The sequence below is a fragment of the Lampris incognitus genome, chromosome 19 (assembly GCF_029633865.1).
Source record: "Lampris incognitus isolate fLamInc1 chromosome 19, fLamInc1.hap2, whole genome shotgun sequence".
NCBI lineage: Eukaryota > Metazoa > Chordata > Actinopteri > Lampriformes > Lampridae > Lampris > Lampris incognitus.
In genome coordinates, this window is record NC_079229.1 from 11,759,033 (window position 1) to 11,779,377 (window position 20,345).

Sequence of the window (20,345 nt, forward strand, 5' to 3'; positions counted from 1 at the left end):
CAATTGTACCTGGCCAATACCCCATTTTTCTGGGCCGTTCCAGTCACTGCTCCACCCCCTCTGCTGATGCGGGGAGGGCTGCAGACTACCACATGCCTCCTCCGATACATGTGGAGTCGCCAGCCACTTCTTTTCACCTGACAGTGAGGAGTTTCACCAGGGGGACATAGCACGTGGGAGGACATAGCACGTGGGAGGACCACGCTATTCCCCCTCAGTTCCCCCTCCCCCCCAAACAGGCGCCCCCACCGACCAGAGGAGGCGCTAGTGCAGCGACCAGGAGACATACCCACATCCGGCTTCCCACCCACAGACACAGCCAGTTGTGTCTGTAGGGATGCTCGACCAAGCCGGAGGTAACACGGGGATTCGAACCGGTGAGCCCCGTGTTGGTAGGCAACGGAATAGACCACCACGCCACCCAGACGCCCTGTAAGTAATGATTCTATTGTAAGACATGATTACATGATAGACTATTATCATTGGCCTACTCACCACTGCCCGGCTCAGAGCAGAAGAACGCTCCTGCTTGGAGGCCTGCTTACCCTTCCACACCAGCACAGTGGAGCCTCCCTGGTCCACTATGTAGCAGTCCTGACAGACACAGACAGGCGGGAAAAACATCACACGTCAGTGATGAGGCAAAGCAAAAATTATATTTGCAAGGTAACAAATTCCTTGGGTAATTATAAGTTTAGGGAAGCAGGTTGAAATGATTCATAATAAGCATGAGAGTGTTGGATGTCATTGTCTTGTTTTACACCTGGTCTTCAACATCATTGTTTAGTTATTACTGCGAGAATATTTTACTGACCGTTAAAGGCGTTGTTTTTATTGACATGGCTTAATATCATTACCCCAGTTGTTCATTGCTTTAATAGAGAGGACAGTATTACTGAGGGATTACAAACTTAATTATGTCATATACTACTACACACGATATTATGAATAACTTGAAAAGATATTGTGTTATGATACTGACTTGTTTCTTGCTCTGTATGCGTCTCCATTATTACACTGTGCTGAGTCTGCAGGCTTATGTTATTTATTTAGTGTAATCTGATGTCAAGCTATGCTATGTTATGTTATGCTATATCCGGCTTTTTCTTGTGTTGTGTTGTGTTGTGTTGTGTTGTGTTGTGTTATCTTATCTTATCTTACTGAGGAGTGCAGCAGGTCTTGAGTGAGAGGCTGGGTGGCAACCTCTTGAACCACCAACTTTCCGCTGCTATCAGACACACTAAAGTGAAACACAGTGAAAGAAAGCTAAACCACACACACACACACACACACACACACACACACACACACACACACACACACACACACACACACACACACTAATGCCCCTTTTCCAAGTTACCACTTTTCTGGTACCACCTTTGTCAAGGTTAAAAAAAATTTTTTAAACCGAAGCGGGTGCCAAAATCAATGCAGACCTCTGATTGGTCAGATAACCGCGTCACTGCGTCATTTTGCGTCATGTGTCATGGGATATCACCCGGCATTTTTAAATACAAAGCGGTGGAAGCGGAGTTATCTTAAAAGTACATTTTGAAAATGGAGAGCCGAAAATCCAGCTACACTGAGGAGGTACTGTTGCGGTAATGGAAAACGACACAGAAGCGAGTCGAGTCGAACTGAGCCGGTACCATGTAGTGGAAAAGGGGCATAAGGCATTCACGACCGCTCCATTTCAGCACTCAACTACTCCCAAAAATTAGTCGATAAGTCGATTAATCGCGGGAGGTATACACTTTTTTTCCCCACCAAATAACGATCAATTCTCGTCAAAAAGGTCTCAAATATTTGGGTTAACTAATATAGTACGAGTTAGATGAAATATAACAGAGTCCTTGATTGGCTCTGAGAGGCTGTGTGCAAATAAGCCGCAATCTGATTGGACTACACCCGTGCATGTCTTTCTGAGCTGGAGCGTTTGACCAACAGAAACGAGACTGCTGTCGTGTAGGTGTTTAGACTTAACTAGTGGCCATTTCAAAGCTACGGTATGCAACTTTTTAAAAAAAAATCCTTACAGCTTCAAATCTTTTGATGGTACACTGACTTGTAATACGGAGAACGGGGCCTCTTTCATTCCAACTCCGCGCCCCGAACGCCTGCTGCACTTGGGCTGAGTGCGGTACGACCTCCCGCGAGCGATATTTTTTTCCTAGGGTGGCGAAGTCTGTGTACCCACAAAATGATTTTGAAACGTTTTTTTTGTCATTCCCCTTTTTTCCCTATTTTACTTGGTCAATTACCTCACTCTTCCAGTCGCAGCTGTTGAAAAGCCTAAAAAGCGTTAAATTATCTTAAAATTGAATGCTCAATACAGTGTATATTCTCTGGTCCTTTCTGTCCTACATTATGTAAATTAAACGGTGTCGCCAACAAGAAGCATTCACATTTCTTGAGTTACTTTTAGTGTGGTGAAAAACGTCGATTAGCAGAGCAGCTAGCGCCTAATTTGACATTATAGCGTTACAGGTTAAAAGATTGAATATGGGTCACTTTCCCATTGAGGATCTACTACTACTACTACTACAACTACTTTCGGCTGCTCCCGTTAGGGGTCACCACAGCGGATCATCCGTTTCCATCTCTTCCTGTCCTCTGCATCTTCTTCTGTCACACCAACCACCTGCATGTCCTCTCTCACCACATCCATAAACCTCCTCTTTGGCCTTCCTCCTTTCCTCTTCCTTGGCAGCTCCATATTCAGCATCCTTCTCCCAATATACCCAGCATCTCTCCTCCACACATGTCCAAACCATCTCAATCTTGCCTCTCTTGCTTTGTCTCCAAACCGTCCAACCTGAGCTGTCCCTCTTATATAATCATTCCTAATCCTGTCCTTCTTCATCGCTCCCAATGAAAATCTTAGCATCTTCAGCTCTGCCACCTCCAGTTCCGCCTCCTGTCTTTTCATCAGTGCCACTGTCTCCAAACCATATAACATAGCTGGTCTCACAACCATCTTGTACCTTCCCATCAACCCTTGCTGGTACCCTTCTGTCGCAAATCACTCCTGACACTCTTCTCCACCCTGCCTGCACTCTCTTCTTCACCTCTCTTCTGCACCCCCAGTTACTTTGGACAGTTGACCCCAAGTATTTAAACTCATACACCTTTGTCACTTCTACTCCTTGCATCCTCACCATTCCGCTGTCCTGCCTCTCATTCACGCATATGTATTCCATCTTGCTCCTACTAACTTTCATTCCTCTTCTCTCCAGTACATACCTCCACCTCTCCAGGCTCAACCTGCAACCTACTCTCGCTACAGATCACAATGTCATCCGCAAACAATGGTATAAAATACAGCTGCACTGCCAGCTGTGGTTTGTTTCCCACATTATAAGAAACGTTATGAGAGGTGAATGAGTCTTGCTGAGCACAATTTAACTTACTTAAATAGTTAGCGTAGATATTAAACACAGATGAGTGTGTATTTAAAACTGATTAAAGTAAAATTAAAGGCTTTTAGCAGGACATTACGTGTTCTGTTTGTATTTTCAACAGCTGCCGTCACTAAAGTCACCAGTTAACGTGGTCACTCATTAAACCAAAACATGGGGATAGCGTGAGTCTTTCCTTCTCTAAATACATTAAATCCTGTTTATTTAACATGGCATAATGTAGAAAATGATTTTTCAACCAAATAAATCTATGTTGTAACCACAGCGCCCCCAACTGCATATCTGCTGTAGATGCATTGCCACTTCTTTATTGCTGCACAGTGCTAAAACAATTAGTCTACAACTAGTGTATGCACTGTGTCGAGTAGTGGTTTTGATAGTCGACTCTGTGAAACCCCTAACACACACACACACACACACACACACACACACACCCATAGTGTATATGTGGTTCTCTTTGACCATCTTGTGTCAGTGATGTCATGAAGCGGCAGTAAGTTCTTACTGGTAGAGCCTAACAGTGCTGCTCTGTGCCATGTCAGGTTTATCATCAGGAATGGCATCTTTTAGCTGCCCTGTTCTCTGGCCTAATACCGCCCTCATGATCTTCATTAGCTCTGGTGAGTCTTCCTCATCTCCTCCTTCAACAACCCCAATTTGAGCACGGCCACCTCTCTCCCTATCCCGGATATCCTGGGCCAACAGGACAGCCTGCAGGGTGGGAAGATATGGAAAAGGAGAGGAACAAAGTAGATGAGATATGTGAATTTGTCCAATACCCAAGTGACAAAAATCTGCTTGGCTGTTTAACCCAATCACTGAGTGCAGGTGTACCTTGAGCTTCTCCCTCCTGTTGCTCTGGGGGCCATTCCATTGTACTATGGCCTTTCCCATGTCCAGCAGGAAGATATCACCGTTGTTAAAACTATTCCAAGATACCTCAACCTACACACACACACACACACACACACACACACACACACACACACACACACACGCACACGTTAAAATTTTGATATGGTGGTGACTCATGAAATCTTACCAACCCATTTAGTTTAAGATACCGTTAAGTGATTATTAGTCGTTCTCCTTGACCTATCTACCACATTTGTCACAGTGAATCATCAGATTCTACTGTCAACACTAACAGACCTGGGCACAGTCTGCACTAAAGTCAATCCAGCTGTACCTGACAGGGAGGTCATACCAAGTATCATGGTGGGGTCAGGTGTCTGCCTTGTAACAGATCACGACTGGTGTGCCTCAAGGCTCAGTGCTAGGCCCACTGCTTCTAACATGAGTAGTATATTACCAAGATTGGCCAAATCATCTCATCACAGTTTCATTTACGATTGCTTTACTTGACGACACCCAAGTCTACCTTTCCTTCCCACCAGAAGACACTGAGGTGCATGGGATGCTGCTTGCCTCATTGACATATCTACTTGGATGGAGTAGCGGAGCCTCCAGCTCAACTTGTCCAAAATTGTTGCTGGTCATCCTTTCCATATCCTCTTTCCTCAGGAACATATCAACCAGACTCTGTACATTGACAGTCATGCCCTCTGAATCTACGAGGAACCACAGGGCAATGATCGATAACTAGCTCTCATTTTCTGACCACGTTGCAGTTGTACTGTTCCTGCTGCTACTGCTTTTTCTATACAACATCCAAAAGATCTGACCGTACCTATCAGAGCATGCTATGCAGCTCCTGGTCCAGCCTCTGGTCATTACATGGTTAGACTACAGCAACACGCTTCTGTCTGGTCTCCCAGCCAGTGTAATCCATCCTCTACAAAGAATCCAAATCATGATCCACGCTTGGTTTTCAGTGTGCCAAGATGTGCGGATGTCTTGTCTTTCATTGTATCCTTACACTGGCTATCTGTCGTTGCCCACATAAAGTTCAAAACCTGTGTGCTGGGCTTTCCGGGAATTTAAAGAAACTTCTCATACTTACATGAAAACCTATATTAATGGTTACATTCCTGTTCACCCTCCTCACTCTACTTCTGAAAGTCTACTACTCGCAGTCCAGTCTTTTCTCTCACCTGGCCTCAAAATGGTGGAATGAACTCCTGTCTACCATCAGCACTACAGACCTGATTATGTCATTTAAGAAAGGCCTGAAAAGTTTATTTTTCCAGGTCCTTTGTCAAGCCTTCCTCAATCTAATCTCAATGGTTTCTAAGCATAACTGTGATACATTTTCTAAGCATGAATGTTTATGGCATTGTCAGCTCATTTGTAATTTGATCCCTTACTACAGTTACTCACACCACTATCAGTGATCTCCCTGTTGCACTGGATATGACAGGCAGTCTTGATATGACATGCAGTCTTGGCTGTGATATGGCTCTGATCTTGATTTGTAGCACTGTCCAGCTAATCTGTCATTTGAATCGCCTATTACTACTTTGTGTCACTATCGGTGATCTATCTATTTTGTCCTTACACTAAATGCACTCGACATAATGAGCACACCTGGCTGTGATATGATACTATTTGGTGCTCTAAGATGCCGGATGGGTGACTCACAAACATATCTGCTAACTACCGTCTCTTGTCAATCTTTCTAAGATGAAATCTTCTGTTAAATGAGAAAATGTTAAAAGAAATGTTAACGCCTGAGTCAATTAACACCTACCGTAACAGCTTTATAAACAAGCAAGCCAAGACAATCTGCTTAGTGTGCTTTGCCAACTGCACTTGGCATTGTAGCTTAGTTTGGTGGGGCCTGTTACAGGGCCAGCAGGAGGGAGTGGACAGCCAGTGCTGCGCCCTGGAGTTAGCAAACAAGGAGAGAGTAAAGGAAGTACCTATTGCACACTCTTGGACATACCTCTGTTGCAGTGATGTGCTTCCGCCCTTTGACATGCAGCAGCCGCAGAATGTTGTAGACGTTTGTCTCAACGTGGTGAAAACCTGAGGCCACTCCACCCTTTTTGTAGCTGTGGGAGAGGCCAGGTATTTGTAAGATGCAATAAAAGCTTGTTATCAGTGACCAAATGTAACTTGTCCAGCAAGCCAAATGTAGCGCACTATCAGCATGATATAGGAAGTGAGAACGTTTATCTTCAAATTTCGACATTTCATTCATTACGTCAATATGTCACGTATATCATGACTCAACAATAGAGTCAAATTAAGTTAGACAGCAAACAAGTAGGCTTATTGCTAAGCCTCAACAGAACAAGTCTAATTTATGTCGTAATTGATTTCATACAGAGGGATTAGTTAAGTAATCCTGGTCTCAGGGGGATTACTGCTAAGGTATGTTTGTGTTTCTGTAATTTTATTTTCCTTTTTATTCCTCCTCCCCCACATGACATCCATATGTTAGTTGATCAATGATTCTCTCGGACTTACATTAAGCCATTTTTGAAGTAGCTTCTGAAGCGGGGAGACTCGTTTTCCTGTACCTCCCTGTGCTGGATGGGGCTGCCGCCCAAATACTCGTCCAGCTGGGTGACAAAGATGGCCGCCGCCCCCTGTTCGTCCAGAGAGGACGAGTTCCCGATCCAGTAGTGGATGTCTCCCGACTGACCTGAGCTCTTGTTCTGACTTATCTGAAGGTGAAACAAACCCAATTAAGCACAACATGCATGGACAAACCCACAAGTTAGTTTATCTATCTTCATGGGGCCTGAAAATGTATGTTCAAGTCATAATCCTATTTCCCTAACCCCAAACCCTAAAATAAACCCTAACCCCTTTCCATAAACCTAGGCGTAACTGTAGCCATCAAAACTTTAGCTTAACCTTAACTGTAAACTGAACCAAAGAAGCACAAATACAATCCAAAAATAAACGTAGCCTAATCCTGAGCCAGATTCAAATGCCTAACTTCAACACTAGACCCAAGCCTAACCATAACCCCAATGTGAACCTAACCCCTGGCCCAGAATTAACCCTTGTGCCTGTTAACCCTTAATTAACCCTTAAGCCTTGTGCCTGATTTTACTATCTGTATGGAGACGTTTGGTTCCCATGAGGATAGATACACACACACACACACACACACACACACACACACACACACACACACACACACACACACACACACACACACATGCACGCACAATATAATGTACCCCAAAAATGAAACAAATGTCTACATCTTACATCCAACTTTATCACTTTACCTAGGCACACTGCAGCTTACTCTACAGCTTTGATAGGAGACATTAGTTTCAATTACTTTGAATCCTCTAATATCAGATATATTACTTTGTCCTTGTTGATTTCATGATTAGATTTTGCTGGATGATTTTACCTTGAAAGGTATCTGCCACTTTGTGTAGGTCCAGCTACTTTGTATCATGTACATTTATCTGTATGTTTCCATTTGTTGTGCAACCAGTGAATTCCAATGAGTTAACAGCTTGATCAGACAATACGTTGCTCCATCGTTTCCTGCTGTCCATGAATGGCCTCCAGTAACTTTTCAGTGAGCTTTCAGACAAGTTTTTTGTTTACATTTTTTATGTACACTACCGTTCAAAAGTTTGGGATCACCCAAACAATTTCGTGTTTTCCATGAAAAGTCACACTTATTCACCACCATATGTTGTGAAATGAATAGAAAACAGAGTCAAGACATTGACAAGGTTAGAAATAATGATTTGTATTTGAAATAAGATTTTTTTTACATCAAACTTTGCTTTCGTCAAAGAATCCTCCATTTGCAGCAATTACAGCATTGCAGACCTTTGGCATTCTAGCTGTTAATTTGTTGAGGTAATCTGGAGAAATTGCATCCCAGGCTTCCAGAAGCAGCTCCCACAAGTTGGATTGGTTGGATGGGCACTTCTTTGAGCAGATTGAGTTTCTGGAGCATCACATTTGTGGGGTCAATTAAACGCTCAAAATGGCCAGAAAAAGAGAACTTTCATCTGAAACTCGACAGTCTATTCTTGCTCTTAGAAATGAAGGCTATTCCATGTGAGAAATTGCTAAGAAATTGAAGATTTCCTACACCGGTGTGTACTACTCCCTTCAGAGGACAGCACAAACAGGCTCTAACAGGTACTATTTAATGAAGATGCCAGTTGGGGACCTGTGAGGCGTCTGTTTCTCAAACTAGAGACTCTAATGTACTTATCTTCTTGCTCAGTTGTGCAACGCGGCCTCCCACTTCTTTTTCTACTCTGGTTAGAGCCTGTTTGTGCTGTCCTCTGAAGGGAGTAGTACACACCGGTGTAGGAAATCTTCAATTTCTTAGCAATTTCTCGCATGGAATAGCCTTCATTTCTAAGAACAAGAATAGACTGTCGAGTTTCAGATGAAAGTTCTCTTTTTCTGGCCATTTTGAGCGTTTAATTGACCCCACAAATGTGATGCTCCAGAAACTCAATCTGCTCAAAGAAGTGCCCATCCAACCAATCCAACTTGTGGGAGCTGCTTCTGGAAGCGTGGGGTGCAATTTCTCCAGATTACCTCAACAAATTAACAGCTAGAATGCCAAAGGTCTGCAATGCTGTAATCGCTGCAAATGGAGGATTCTTTGACGAAAGCAAAGTTTGATGTAAAAAAAATCTTATTTCAAATACAAATCATTATTTCTAACCTTGTCAATGTCTTGACTCTATTTTCTATTCATTTCACAACATATGGTGGTGAATAAGTGTGACTTTTCATGGAAAACACAAAATTGTTTGGGTGATCCCAAACTTTTGAACGGTAGTGTATGTTTATGTTTTTTTATGTCCTTAGTCTCTGTATGTTTATATAAAGCATCTCACCTAATGCCCATTCACTGCCATGAACCCCCCCCCCCCCCCGCCTCGAGTTTCCACATCTCTATAGCAGTGGCTGTTGGGCTGTGGTTGGTGTAATACATGTGTGTCCCTGCCTCGCTGCATATCCTGGATAACATCTATGACAGCTGGTTTGCAACCACGGGAACGACGGTATACCAGAAGGTGTCTGTCACAGCTGTTACCCTCCTGGGCTGCAGATGGAGGGCTTTTGCACCAGACGGAATTTTGCTCAGGAATTTTTCAAGAGATGCTCCTCAAACATAGTGCCCCTTAAATTTTCTCTGTGTCTCTCCAGTGGGTCTTTATGATTTTTTTTGTTTCTTCATTGAATGTCATGGTGAAATATTTTGCTCCACTCTTGTCACGTTTTAGGATGAATGAGTCAGATTTGAGATCCAGAGTCCCCTCTTTCCCCCTGCGTCCAAAGTGAAACCGCATATCGTACCAGACCTTGTTCAGTATACCTTTTGAATTGTCTGGACTTAGTGTTGCAAAATATTTTAGAATGCACTGGTCTTCAGGTGAAATCAGGGAGTGGTGTGTTGTTTTGTCTTTCCTGGCCCTTCTAATATCCTTTACAACACCTTTGAAAACATTATTAGTTGATATGAATTCTGGGTGTTGCATTAATCCATGAACAGCTGGAGTCTCGTTGATGTAACAATTTAGACCAGCCTAAAGCCCAAGGTAGCTGCTGATGCCCTAGAGCTCCCCTTTAGTTGTCCGGATGGATCCATAAAACTACCCCAAGACTGTATTCAGCTCGGTCTCCTTAATGGACCAATGGTTGATGTTTATACTTCCGAGACTAGCCAAGTTTGAAAGAAGTTCAAAGCCTTACATTTTTAGCTTTATTTTTGCTCTTCTCTAATTTGTCTAGGTCGTCTGATGTCATATGAGCACACCTGGTGGTTTGCACTGAAGTATCCGGGCTTCTTTCCTCCCCTTTGTCCTCTCTTGACGACCATTCATAATTCAACTCAAATGTTATTTTTGGAAATATATTCATCTTTGTGGTGCAAAGGTTGTTACAATATAAGATAGATCTACTACTACTTTCGGCTGCTCCCGTTAGGGGTCGCCACAGCGGATCATCCGTTTCCATTTCTTCCTGTCTTCTGCGTCTTCCTCTGTCACACCAGCCACCTGCATGTCTTCCCTCACCACATCCATAAACCTCCTCTTTGGCCTTCCTCTTCTCCTCTTCCCTGGCAGCTCCATATTCAGCATCCTTCTCCCAATATACTCAGCATCTCTCCTCCACACATGTCCAAGCCATCTCAATCTTGCCTCTCTTGCTTTGTCTCCAAACCGTCCAACCTGAGCGGTCCCTCTAATATAATCGTTCCTAATCCTGTCCTTCTTCGTTACTCCCAGTGAAAATCTTAGCATCTTCAACTCTGCCACCTCCAGCTCCGCCTCCTGTCTTTTCGTCAGTGCCAATGTCTCCAAACCATATAACATAGCTGGTCTCACAACCATCTTGTAAACTTTCCCTTTAACTCTTGCTGGTACCCTTCTGTCGCAAATCACTCCTGACACTCTTCTCCACCCACTCCAACCTGCCTGCACTCTCTTTTTCACCTCTCTACTGCACTCCCCGTTACTTTGGACAGTTGACCCCAAGTATTTAAACTCAGATGTCTTTGTCACCTCCACTCCTTGCATCCTGACCATTCCACTGTCCTCTCTCTCATTCACGCATAGGTATTCCGTCTTGCTCCTACTGACTTTCATTCCTCTTCTCTCCAGTGCATACCTCCACCTCTCCAGGCTCTCCTCAACCTGCACCCTACTCTCACTACAGATCACAATGTCATCCGCGAACATCATCGTCCATGGAGACTCCTGCCTGATCTTGTCCGTCAACCTGTCCATCACCATTGCAAACAAGAAAGGGCTAAGAGCCGATCCTTGATGTAATCCCACCTCCACCTTGAACCCATCCGTCATTCCAACCGCACACCTCACCATTGTCACACTTCCCTCATACGTATCCTGCACCACTCCTACATACTTCTCTGCAACTGCTGACTTCCTCATACAATACCACACCTCCTCTCTCGGTACTCTGTCATAAGCTTTCTCTAAATCTACAAAGACACAGTGCAACTCTTTCTGGCCTTCTCTATACTTCTCAATCAACATTCTCAAAGCAAACATCGCATCTGTGGTGCTCTTTCGTGGCATGAAACCATACTGCTGCTCGCTGATCGTCACCTCTCCTCTTAACCTAGCTTCTATTACTCTTTCCCAAATCTTCATGCTGTGGCTGATCAACTTTATACCTCTGTAGTTGTTACAGTTCTGCACATCGCCCTTGTTCTTGAAAATCGGTACCAGTATGCTTCTTCTCCACTCCTCAGGCATCCTCTCACTTTCCAGGATTGTGTTAAACAATCTAGTTAGAAACTCCACTGCCATCTCTCCTAAACATCTCCATGCCTCCACAGGTATGTCATCAGGACCAACTGCCTTTCCATTCTTCATCCTCTTCATAGCTGCCCTCACTTCCTCCTTGCTAATCCGCTGAACTTCCTGATTCACTATCCCTACATCATCCAACCTTGTCTCTCTCTCATTTTCTTCATTCATCAGCCCCTCAAAGTATTCCTTCCACCTTCTTAGCACACTCTCCTCGCTTGTCAGCACATTTCCATCTCTATCCTTGATCGCCCTAACTTGCTGCACATCCTTTGCAGCTTGGTCCCTCTGTCTAGCCAATCGGTACAAGTCCTTTTCTCCTTCCTTAGTGTCTAACCTGTCATACAACTCACCATACGCCTTTTCCTTTGCCTTTGCCACCTCTCTCTTTGCTTTACGCTGCATCTCCTTGTACTCCTGTCTACTTTCTTCATCTCTCTGACTATCCCACTTCTTCTTTGCCAACCTTTTCCTCTGTATAATTTGCTGTACTTCCTCATTCCACCACCAAGTCTCCTTGTCTTCCTTCCTCTGTCCTGATGACACACCAAGTACCTTCCTAGCTGTCTCCCTCACTATTTCTGCAGTGGTTTTCCAGCCATCTGGCAACTCTTCACTACCACCCAGTGCCTGTCTTAACTCCTGCCTGAACTCCACACAACAGTCTTCCTTCTTCAACTTCCACCATTTGATCTTCGGCTGTGTCTTCACTCGCTTCCTCTTCTTGGTCTCCAAAGTCATCCTACAGACCACCATCCGATGCTGCCTGGCTACGCTCTCCCCTGTCACCACCTTGCAGTCTCCAATCCCTTTTAGATGGTGCCTTCTACATAAGATATAGTCCACCTGTGTGCACTTTCCTCCACTCTTGTACGTCACCCTGTGTTCCTCCCTCTTCTTGAAATATGTATTCACCACAGCCATTTCCATCCTTTTCGCAAAATCGACCACCATCTGTCCTTCCACATTTCTCTTCTTGACTCCATACTTTCCCATCACCTCCTCATCACCTCTGTTCCCTTCACCAACATGTCCATTGAAGTCCGCTCCAATCACCACTCTCTCCTCCTTGGGTACCCTCTCCACCATGTCGTCCAACTCATTCCAGAATTCTTCTTTTTCATCCATCTCACACCCAACTTGCGGGGCATATGCGCTGATAACATTCAGCAATAAACCTTCAATTTCCAGCTTCATACTCATCACTCTGTCTGACACTCTCTTCACCTCCAGCACGCTCTTGACATACTCTTCCTTCAGAATTACCCCTACCCCATTTCTCCTCCCATTCACACCATGGTAGAAGAGTTTGAACCCACCTCCGATACTCCTGGCCTTACTCCCCTTCCACCTGGTCTCTTGCACACACAGTATGCCTACCTTTCTTCTTTCCATCATGTCAGCCAGCTCTCTCCCTTTACCAGTCATAGTGCCAATATTCAAAGTTCCAACTCTCACCTCCACATGCCTACCCTTCCTCCTCTCTAGCTGCCTCTGGACATGCTTTCCTCCTCTCCTTCTCCTTCGCCCAACAGTAGCATAGTTTCCACCGACACCCTGCTGGTTAACAGTACCGGTGGCGGTCGTTGGTAACCCGGGCCTCGACCGATCCGGTATGTAAGTCTTATTTACAATATAAGATAGATAATCATTGTTAATGTAATTAATGGTTATTAGAACACCTGTAAAGCGGAGTGATACCTGTATAGTTAAATGTCCCAGTGCTGTTATACTCTATATCAGCACTGATGGAATGCCTCTTGGCCTCTTTTCCAGTCAAACTTCCTGCGCAGAACTAACTTGTGTATATACATATTCATGTATGTGTATTCACCGCTTCCGGTATGGGAAGATGGTGGCGTGAATTCACGTTTGCGACGGTCTCAGCTAGTATCGTCCATGCAGTGTCTTTGTCCACATCTGCGTCTATGTTTGTCTTCGTTTGATGGATGGGAGAGCTAGCGCTGGATCGGCTGGGGGAGCTTGGTCTGCTGCGTCCTGTGGGGCCAGGGACCACGGCACTGCGTGGAGCTGTGCCCAAAGAGGTAATGCCCGAGGCATTATTATGAATCCCACGGCACTTCTAGACACGCCCCATGTAGCATCCAGGCGCTAGGATTCTAGGAAGACCCACCCCTACTCTGCCTCTGATTAGCTAACCCTAACCCCGCCCTAACCCTAACCTCAACCAACCCAACCAACGGAGGCAACGAGTACTGGCCAATATGGCCATTCCTAGCGCTTGAATGCTACACAGAGCGTGTCTTGCCGAGAAGTGCCGTAGGATTCATAATAAACACCAAGGGCGGTCTGACACGAAGTGGGGCAGGCTAGGCTAACTGCTTGCCCATGCAGACTGACAGTTCTGATAATACCAAGGGTGGTCTGGTGGCGGCCTCGCCTAGCTTGTGTTTTTAGTGTTGTCATGTGGAGTGCGGGGAGGTGTGTCAAGGGTCTCTGACTGGGAGAGCTAGCATTGGAGCAGCTGAGGGATAAGCTAACTGCTTGTCCATGCAGACCGGCAGTTCCGACAGTCATTCTGGCTGGCGTTCGTTCTCCTGGACAGTGATTTTGTTTTATTATTTTGTTTGGTTTGGATATGTGTGTTAGTTTGGATGTATGTGTTCTTGTAGTTTTTGGATGTGTTTTTGTCTTTGTGTTGCACTACTGTGGGTTCGGGGAAATAATGTTGCGTTTCATGTGCGCAAGTTCATGAAATGAAATGACAACGTGTTTCTGATTCTGATATATATGTTTTTCGGGTGGTGTGTGTCTTCCTTAAGCTCGGGCCTCTGCCAGAGGCCTGGGAGTTTGAGGGTTCTGCACAGTATCTTAGCTGTTCCTAGGACTGCACTCTTCTGGACAGAGACCTCAGATGTTGTTCCTGGAATCTGCTGGAGCCACTCTCCCAGTTTGGGGGTCACAGCCCCTAGTGCTCCTATTACCACTGGGACTACTGTGGTTTTCATCTTCCACATCCGATCTAGTTCTTCCCTCAGCCCTTGGTATTTCTCTAGCTTCTCATGCTCTTTCTTCCTGATGTTGCCGTCGCTCGGGATTGTTACATCGATCACTACTGCTGTCTTCTGTTCCTTGTCGACCACCACAATATCTGGTTGGTTAGCCAGCGCCTTCTTGTCAGTTTGGAACTTGAAGTCCCACAGGTATCTTAAGCTCTACCATTCTCAGCCACCTTTGGTGGCATTTCCCATTTAGACTTAGGGACTTCCAGTCTGTATTCAGTATAGATATTCCTGCACACTATTGCAGCCAGTTGGTTATGCCTTTCAGTGTACACTTTCCCAGCTAGCATTTTACACCCTGCTACTAAGCGCTGGACGGTCTCAGGGGTATCTTTGTACAGACTGCATCTTGGGTCTTGTCTGGTGTGGTAGACTCCTGCCTCAACTGAGTGCCTGTTCATGTGCTGCTATGATCAGAGCCTCTCTGCTGCCCTTCAGTCCAGCCTTTTCGATATTAGCTTTGTCTTTGTTCTGTCGATGGTACATCCAATGGAGGGGCTTGATCTTCCATGATACTTCCTCTTCTTCTTCCTCTGCACTCTCTGTCTTCTGTTGCCTGAGGTACTCACTCAGCAGTTCATCCTGGGGGGGCCCTCTTTCTGATGTATTCATGGGTGTTCCTTGTTTCATCCTGGATAGTGACCCTGACACTCACTAACCCTTGGCCCCCATTTTTTCGCTTATTGTACAGTCTCAGGCGGCTGGACTCCGGGTGGAACCCTCCATGCATTGTGAGGAGTTTCCGTGTCCTGATATCTGTGGCCTTTATCTCCTCCTTTGGACAGCTTATTATTCCAGCTGAGTATCTGATGACTGGTTGGGCATATGTGTTGATGGCTTGGATCTTATTCTTTCCATTGAGCTGGCTCCTCACGACCTGCCTCACTCTCTGGAGGTATTTGGCTGTAGCTGACCTCCTTGCTGCCTTCCCATGGTTTCCCTTTGCTTTTGTAATACTCAGGTACTTGTAGCTGTCCTGTATGTCTGTTATCCTGCCATCTAGTAATTCAACCCCTTCAGTGCTCACCACCTTTCCTCTTTTTGCCACCATTCGACCCCACGTTTCCAGTCCGAATGACATACCGATGTCACTGCTGTAGATTCTAGTGAGGAGGATCAGTGAGTCAATGTCTCGCTCATACCTGGCATACAGCTTGATGTCATCCATGTATAGGAGGTGGCTGATGATAACTCCACTTCTGAACCTGTATCCATATCCACTCTTTATGATGAGATGACTGAGGGAGTTCAGGCCTATGCAGAACAGCAGCAGGGATAGTGCATCACCTCGGTATATGCCACATTTGATGGTTACCTGGGCGATGGTCTTTGAGTTGGCCTCTAGTGCTGTTTTCCACTGCCGCATTTCTTGACGATGGCTATTAGTGTCCTGTTTTGTATAGTGCCAAGCACTCCAGTAACTATATGTGGGGCATTGAATTGTAGGCTTTCATATAGTCAACCCAGGCTATGCTCAGGTTGGTCTTTCTGGTGTTAAGAGTCTTGGGTGACTGCTCTATCAACCAGTAGCTGATGCTTTGACCCTCTGGTGTTGTTCCAAGTTCCTTTTTAAGTTTCACTCCTGTATTGACTCATGTGCCCATTCAGCTTCGCTGCTATGATGCCTGACAGGATTTTCCATGCTGTGGAGAGGCAGGTTATCTGTCGGTTGGTAATTTGAAGGTGTTGTACTGTTGTGGGAATCCTTCATGATCATTATCGTTCTCCCCTGTTAGCCAGTCAGGGTGAGACCCTGATGTTAGCAGCTGGTTCATCTGTGTCACCAGGCATTCATGGAATACGGTTAGCTTGTTCAACCAGTAGGCATGAATCATGTCAGGGCCCAGTGCTGTTATAGTAGCATTCCATCACTTCCAGGTTCTTGGCCTTGTCCATGAATGTCTTGTTCCAGTAGCCCATTTCTCATCACATTGCCGTGGTTCCCCAACACCTGATGCGGACCTTGATAACCCGGGGGACATCCGGGCAAGTATGACTCTACTGATGTTACTCTTACTCATATCCGAGGTAGCTGGCTTGTATAGCATTAGGAATCTAAGCCACGGACCCTTACTGGAGACTTGTCCCACCTGGGGTTTGAACCCCCAATCTCTGGCATGGAAAGCCAACATTACCTACTGAGCTATCCAGCTGCTGAATGCTGAATATATATATATGTGTATATACACACGTATGTATGTATGTATGTATGTATGTATGTATGTATGTATGTATGTATGTATGTATGTATGTATGTATGTATGTATGTATGTATGTATGTATGTATGTATGTATGTATGTACGTACGTATGTATGTACGTATGTATGTATGTATACAAGCCCATGCACACACACACACACACACACACACACACACACACACACACACACACACACACACACACACACACACACACACAAACACAAGTTCAAGTTTTTGTTCCACACAGGAGTCTAACAAACTACAGATTATCTAGTAATATGTATACACAAACACATACAGAAGTGCGCATAACTCAAATGACATCATTAATACAGAGCATCAGCAGTAACGCCAGAGGTAGCCTCATGGGAAATCAACTGGGGCTGTACTCACATACAGAACCATGTAGCAATCACCCTCAAAGAAGTTGCCAAAGCTTTGGGCTGGAACAGGAACCATCGTCATGTTCTAAATGGAAAAAAACAAACACCAAGCAAGTGTGTCTGAAATCCAATTAAATAGCAAGGAACTGTCCACAAATAAAACCTCCGACTGTGTAGTGTGACCAATTAAAATGTACACACGGACATGCACTGACACACACATGGACACACAAACACACACAGTGGTAGTATATGTTCAGCAGGATTTGTTTTACTGTTCACTCACATTGATGGTCCATATCTGCAGGCCCGGCTTGCGGCTGACATTTGTAAACGCATCTGGAGTTTCATCAGCCATTCCTCTGGACTGAAACATAGCACGCATGTGTTAGGGCAGTCAATTGTCACTTTTTTTTCTCATACATTATACTCTTGAGTTTACCTGATGTTGTGCATAGATAGATATACTATAGCCTATGCAAAGGCAACCGATATGCTCAATAAATAAAAGTCACACCAGCCCTTCATGCATTCAGGGATTTTCTCCATTCATGTTAAGGGAATGAGCTCCCTGCCGTGTTCCAACTTTAAATCATGGGTCATCCATGATGGAACTAGAATCAAAGCCATCTATATCGTAGTTGCAAACACATCGAGTGCAATAGTAGCCCCTCCATATGGCATAAGGGAAAATATCGTATGCTGCAGAATATTAAGAACTAGATCTTTTTATCCTTGTGAGTCATGCGTCCCTGTTTCAATAGAGACAGATGGCTCCTCAAAGACAGCTGAGTCGTTTCAAAGGAGTGTGGCTCCTGCAGCGAGACACCTGTAGTCCCGCTAATGAGTGTCAGTTTGCCACTGTGGCAACATACAAGTTCTGCAATCAATTGGCATTTGGCTCCCTCTCGACTCAGGTTACAACACCGATAAGCAAATGACAGCGTTGCCATTCACTGTGCGAACATTACAAGCTCAGCGGTGAAATTACTGTGGGAAAGATAGTTTTTGGTGGGATGCTGTGCTGGTTGCAGCAAGTCGTGAGTGGTAAATCAAGATCCATGTTAATTGCTATAGTATGCTGCCGACAGCCGGCATATTTATTTAAAGGAACAGATAGTGATGAAATGACACCTCATACAAAACTCAATACTGATAAATCTCATACTTTCCCGCACAGCAATGGGTATAGCTGGTCTTTCCAGTAGGCAGATATAGGCCAATAGAAACACAAAGTGTTGTCAGGTGCATGGTATGGTGGGAGATTGATGGTGTGGGTGGTGTTTGAGATCAGGTCAGCTTCCCTCCACCAGGATGTGAGACACTCCTCTCATTAATATCATCTACCTCTTGGTATCCACAGAATCAGATAAAGGGCTGACTCACACAGCAAATACAAAAGGCCAGGTAAGATAATAGAGGTAATATTAGGGCTTGGGCTAGCTCTGCATTCCAGTGTGTGAGAGTGTGAGAGAGACACGGCAAGATAGAGACAGGTCTACAGACAGATACACACCCTCCAAGCTATACCAAATACTTGAAACATTTCTTGTAATAGTAATATTCATGACAGCTTTAACTTTTTGCGGCGACTCAAAATGCCACCTTCAACCCACATGCTTTGACTCAAGTATATAAGTAATATCTATTTACATGTGTGCCACACCCCTTTGGGCATGTCTGTTAAACATTGATATGTCTTTTTTTTCCTAAACTAACAGCTCTGTTGTTCCTCAGCGTATCACACAACAGTATGTAGTGCTGTACTGACCCCATACAAATCAGTTCAACCTGGCAGGAAAGCTATAGAGAAATGTGGGCTGGGGTGGAGAGTGAGTGTCTTTGTTCCAGGTACTTCTGACATGCCCTTGTGCCAAATATGGATTTGACCAGCAACCACCGGTTGAAGACCATACTAACTCCCAGGTATTAATGCTAACTCCCAGGTGTTACTGCTAACTCCCAGGCAAACTCCATGCTAATTCCCAGGTGTTACTGCTAACTCCCAGACCAACTCCATGCTAACTCCCAGGTGTTAACGCTAACTCCCAGGCTAACTCCATGCTAACTCCCAGGTGTTAACGCTAACTCCCATGCTAACTCCATGCTAACTCCCAGGTGTTAACGTTAACTCCCAGGTGTTAATGCTAACTCCCAGGTGTTAACGCTAACTCCCAGGGGAACTCCATGCTAACTCCCAGGGGTTAACGCTAACTCCCAGGGAAACTCCATGCTAACTCCCAGAGGTTAACGCTAATGCCTTGGTGCTGCAGTGTAACACATTTTGAGGTGGAGCTATGGCAAATTCTATGACATAAAAAAATTGATCTGCTATCTGACCTTGATTAGAATAAATAGAAAATGCAACAGAATCACAAGCTTGAGCAATTCATCTGCGACAAGATATGACGTGAGGATGCATCTTCTACCGGCCTGTCCTCCTGTCAGCTGGCCTTTTAAGGCAGGACAGACTGGTTTCACGTCCACGTCTCCGCAGCACACTATTAACACTGTAAATACATCCTAATGTGGCCACCTCCACCTCCAGCTTGTCATTCACTTACAGTGGATGAAACTTCTCATTCACTTTGGTGAATTTGTCATGTGAATTACTGAGTTGAAACCTTGTCATGGTTTACCGTCACGTGGTAAAACTAGTTTGACTCAAAGCAAATATCAATGAGAGTCACAAGATGTCGTTCAAATTAAAAGTAAAAGGTGGGTGGGGGGCTTTTTACAAACTGACAGTTGTGTAATTGAATATCACAGAAACTGAGAAGAGGCGGTCACAGGTCTTACCTTGTGTCTCCTGTGGATGCAGATCAGAGTGATGGTGTCTCTGCAGTAAGAGCAGCAACGCACCGACTGCTCTCGTCTTATGTGAAGGCTGGGCTGTGTGTGTGTGTGTTTGTGTGTCAGAAAGGGTGCGGTGTGTTCAACTCTCCACCCAGGTTTGAACACACCTGCACCCTCCTCTGTCCCCTTTGTTAACAACCACAAGCCTGCAACCCTCTCATGCCGTTCCCAAAGTGACTCGAAGAAACACTTTAATGCACTGATATAAGCATAAAGCTGGTTACTCCAACACGCACGCAGGTTGATACCAATCAGAAATACTCTTCCCC

General features: G+C 44.9%; 1 protein-coding gene across 1 annotated transcript in view; it reads right to left on the reverse strand.

The window, feature by feature from the left end:
- vill (villin-like) overlaps positions 1-20,083 on the reverse strand; it is a 31,840-nt gene extending 11,757 nt beyond the window's left edge. The window contains exons 1-9 of the mRNA XM_056299185.1: positions 20,020-20,083; positions 17,507-17,587; positions 17,231-17,305; positions 6,795-6,994; positions 6,268-6,376; positions 4,257-4,367; positions 3,928-4,133; positions 1,162-1,240; positions 496-594 (exon numbers count right to left, since the gene is read on the reverse strand). Of these exons, the coding sequence (XP_056155160.1) occupies positions 496-594; positions 1,162-1,240; positions 3,928-4,133; positions 4,257-4,367; positions 6,268-6,376; positions 6,795-6,994; positions 17,231-17,305; positions 17,507-17,578 (951 nt within the window). The 5' untranslated portion in view covers positions 17,579-17,587; positions 20,020-20,083. The remainder of the gene's footprint in view (positions 1-495; positions 595-1,161; positions 1,241-3,927; positions 4,134-4,256; positions 4,368-6,267; positions 6,377-6,794; positions 6,995-17,230; positions 17,306-17,506; positions 17,588-20,019) is intronic.
- Between the last annotated feature and the right edge of the window lie 262 nt (positions 20,084-20,345).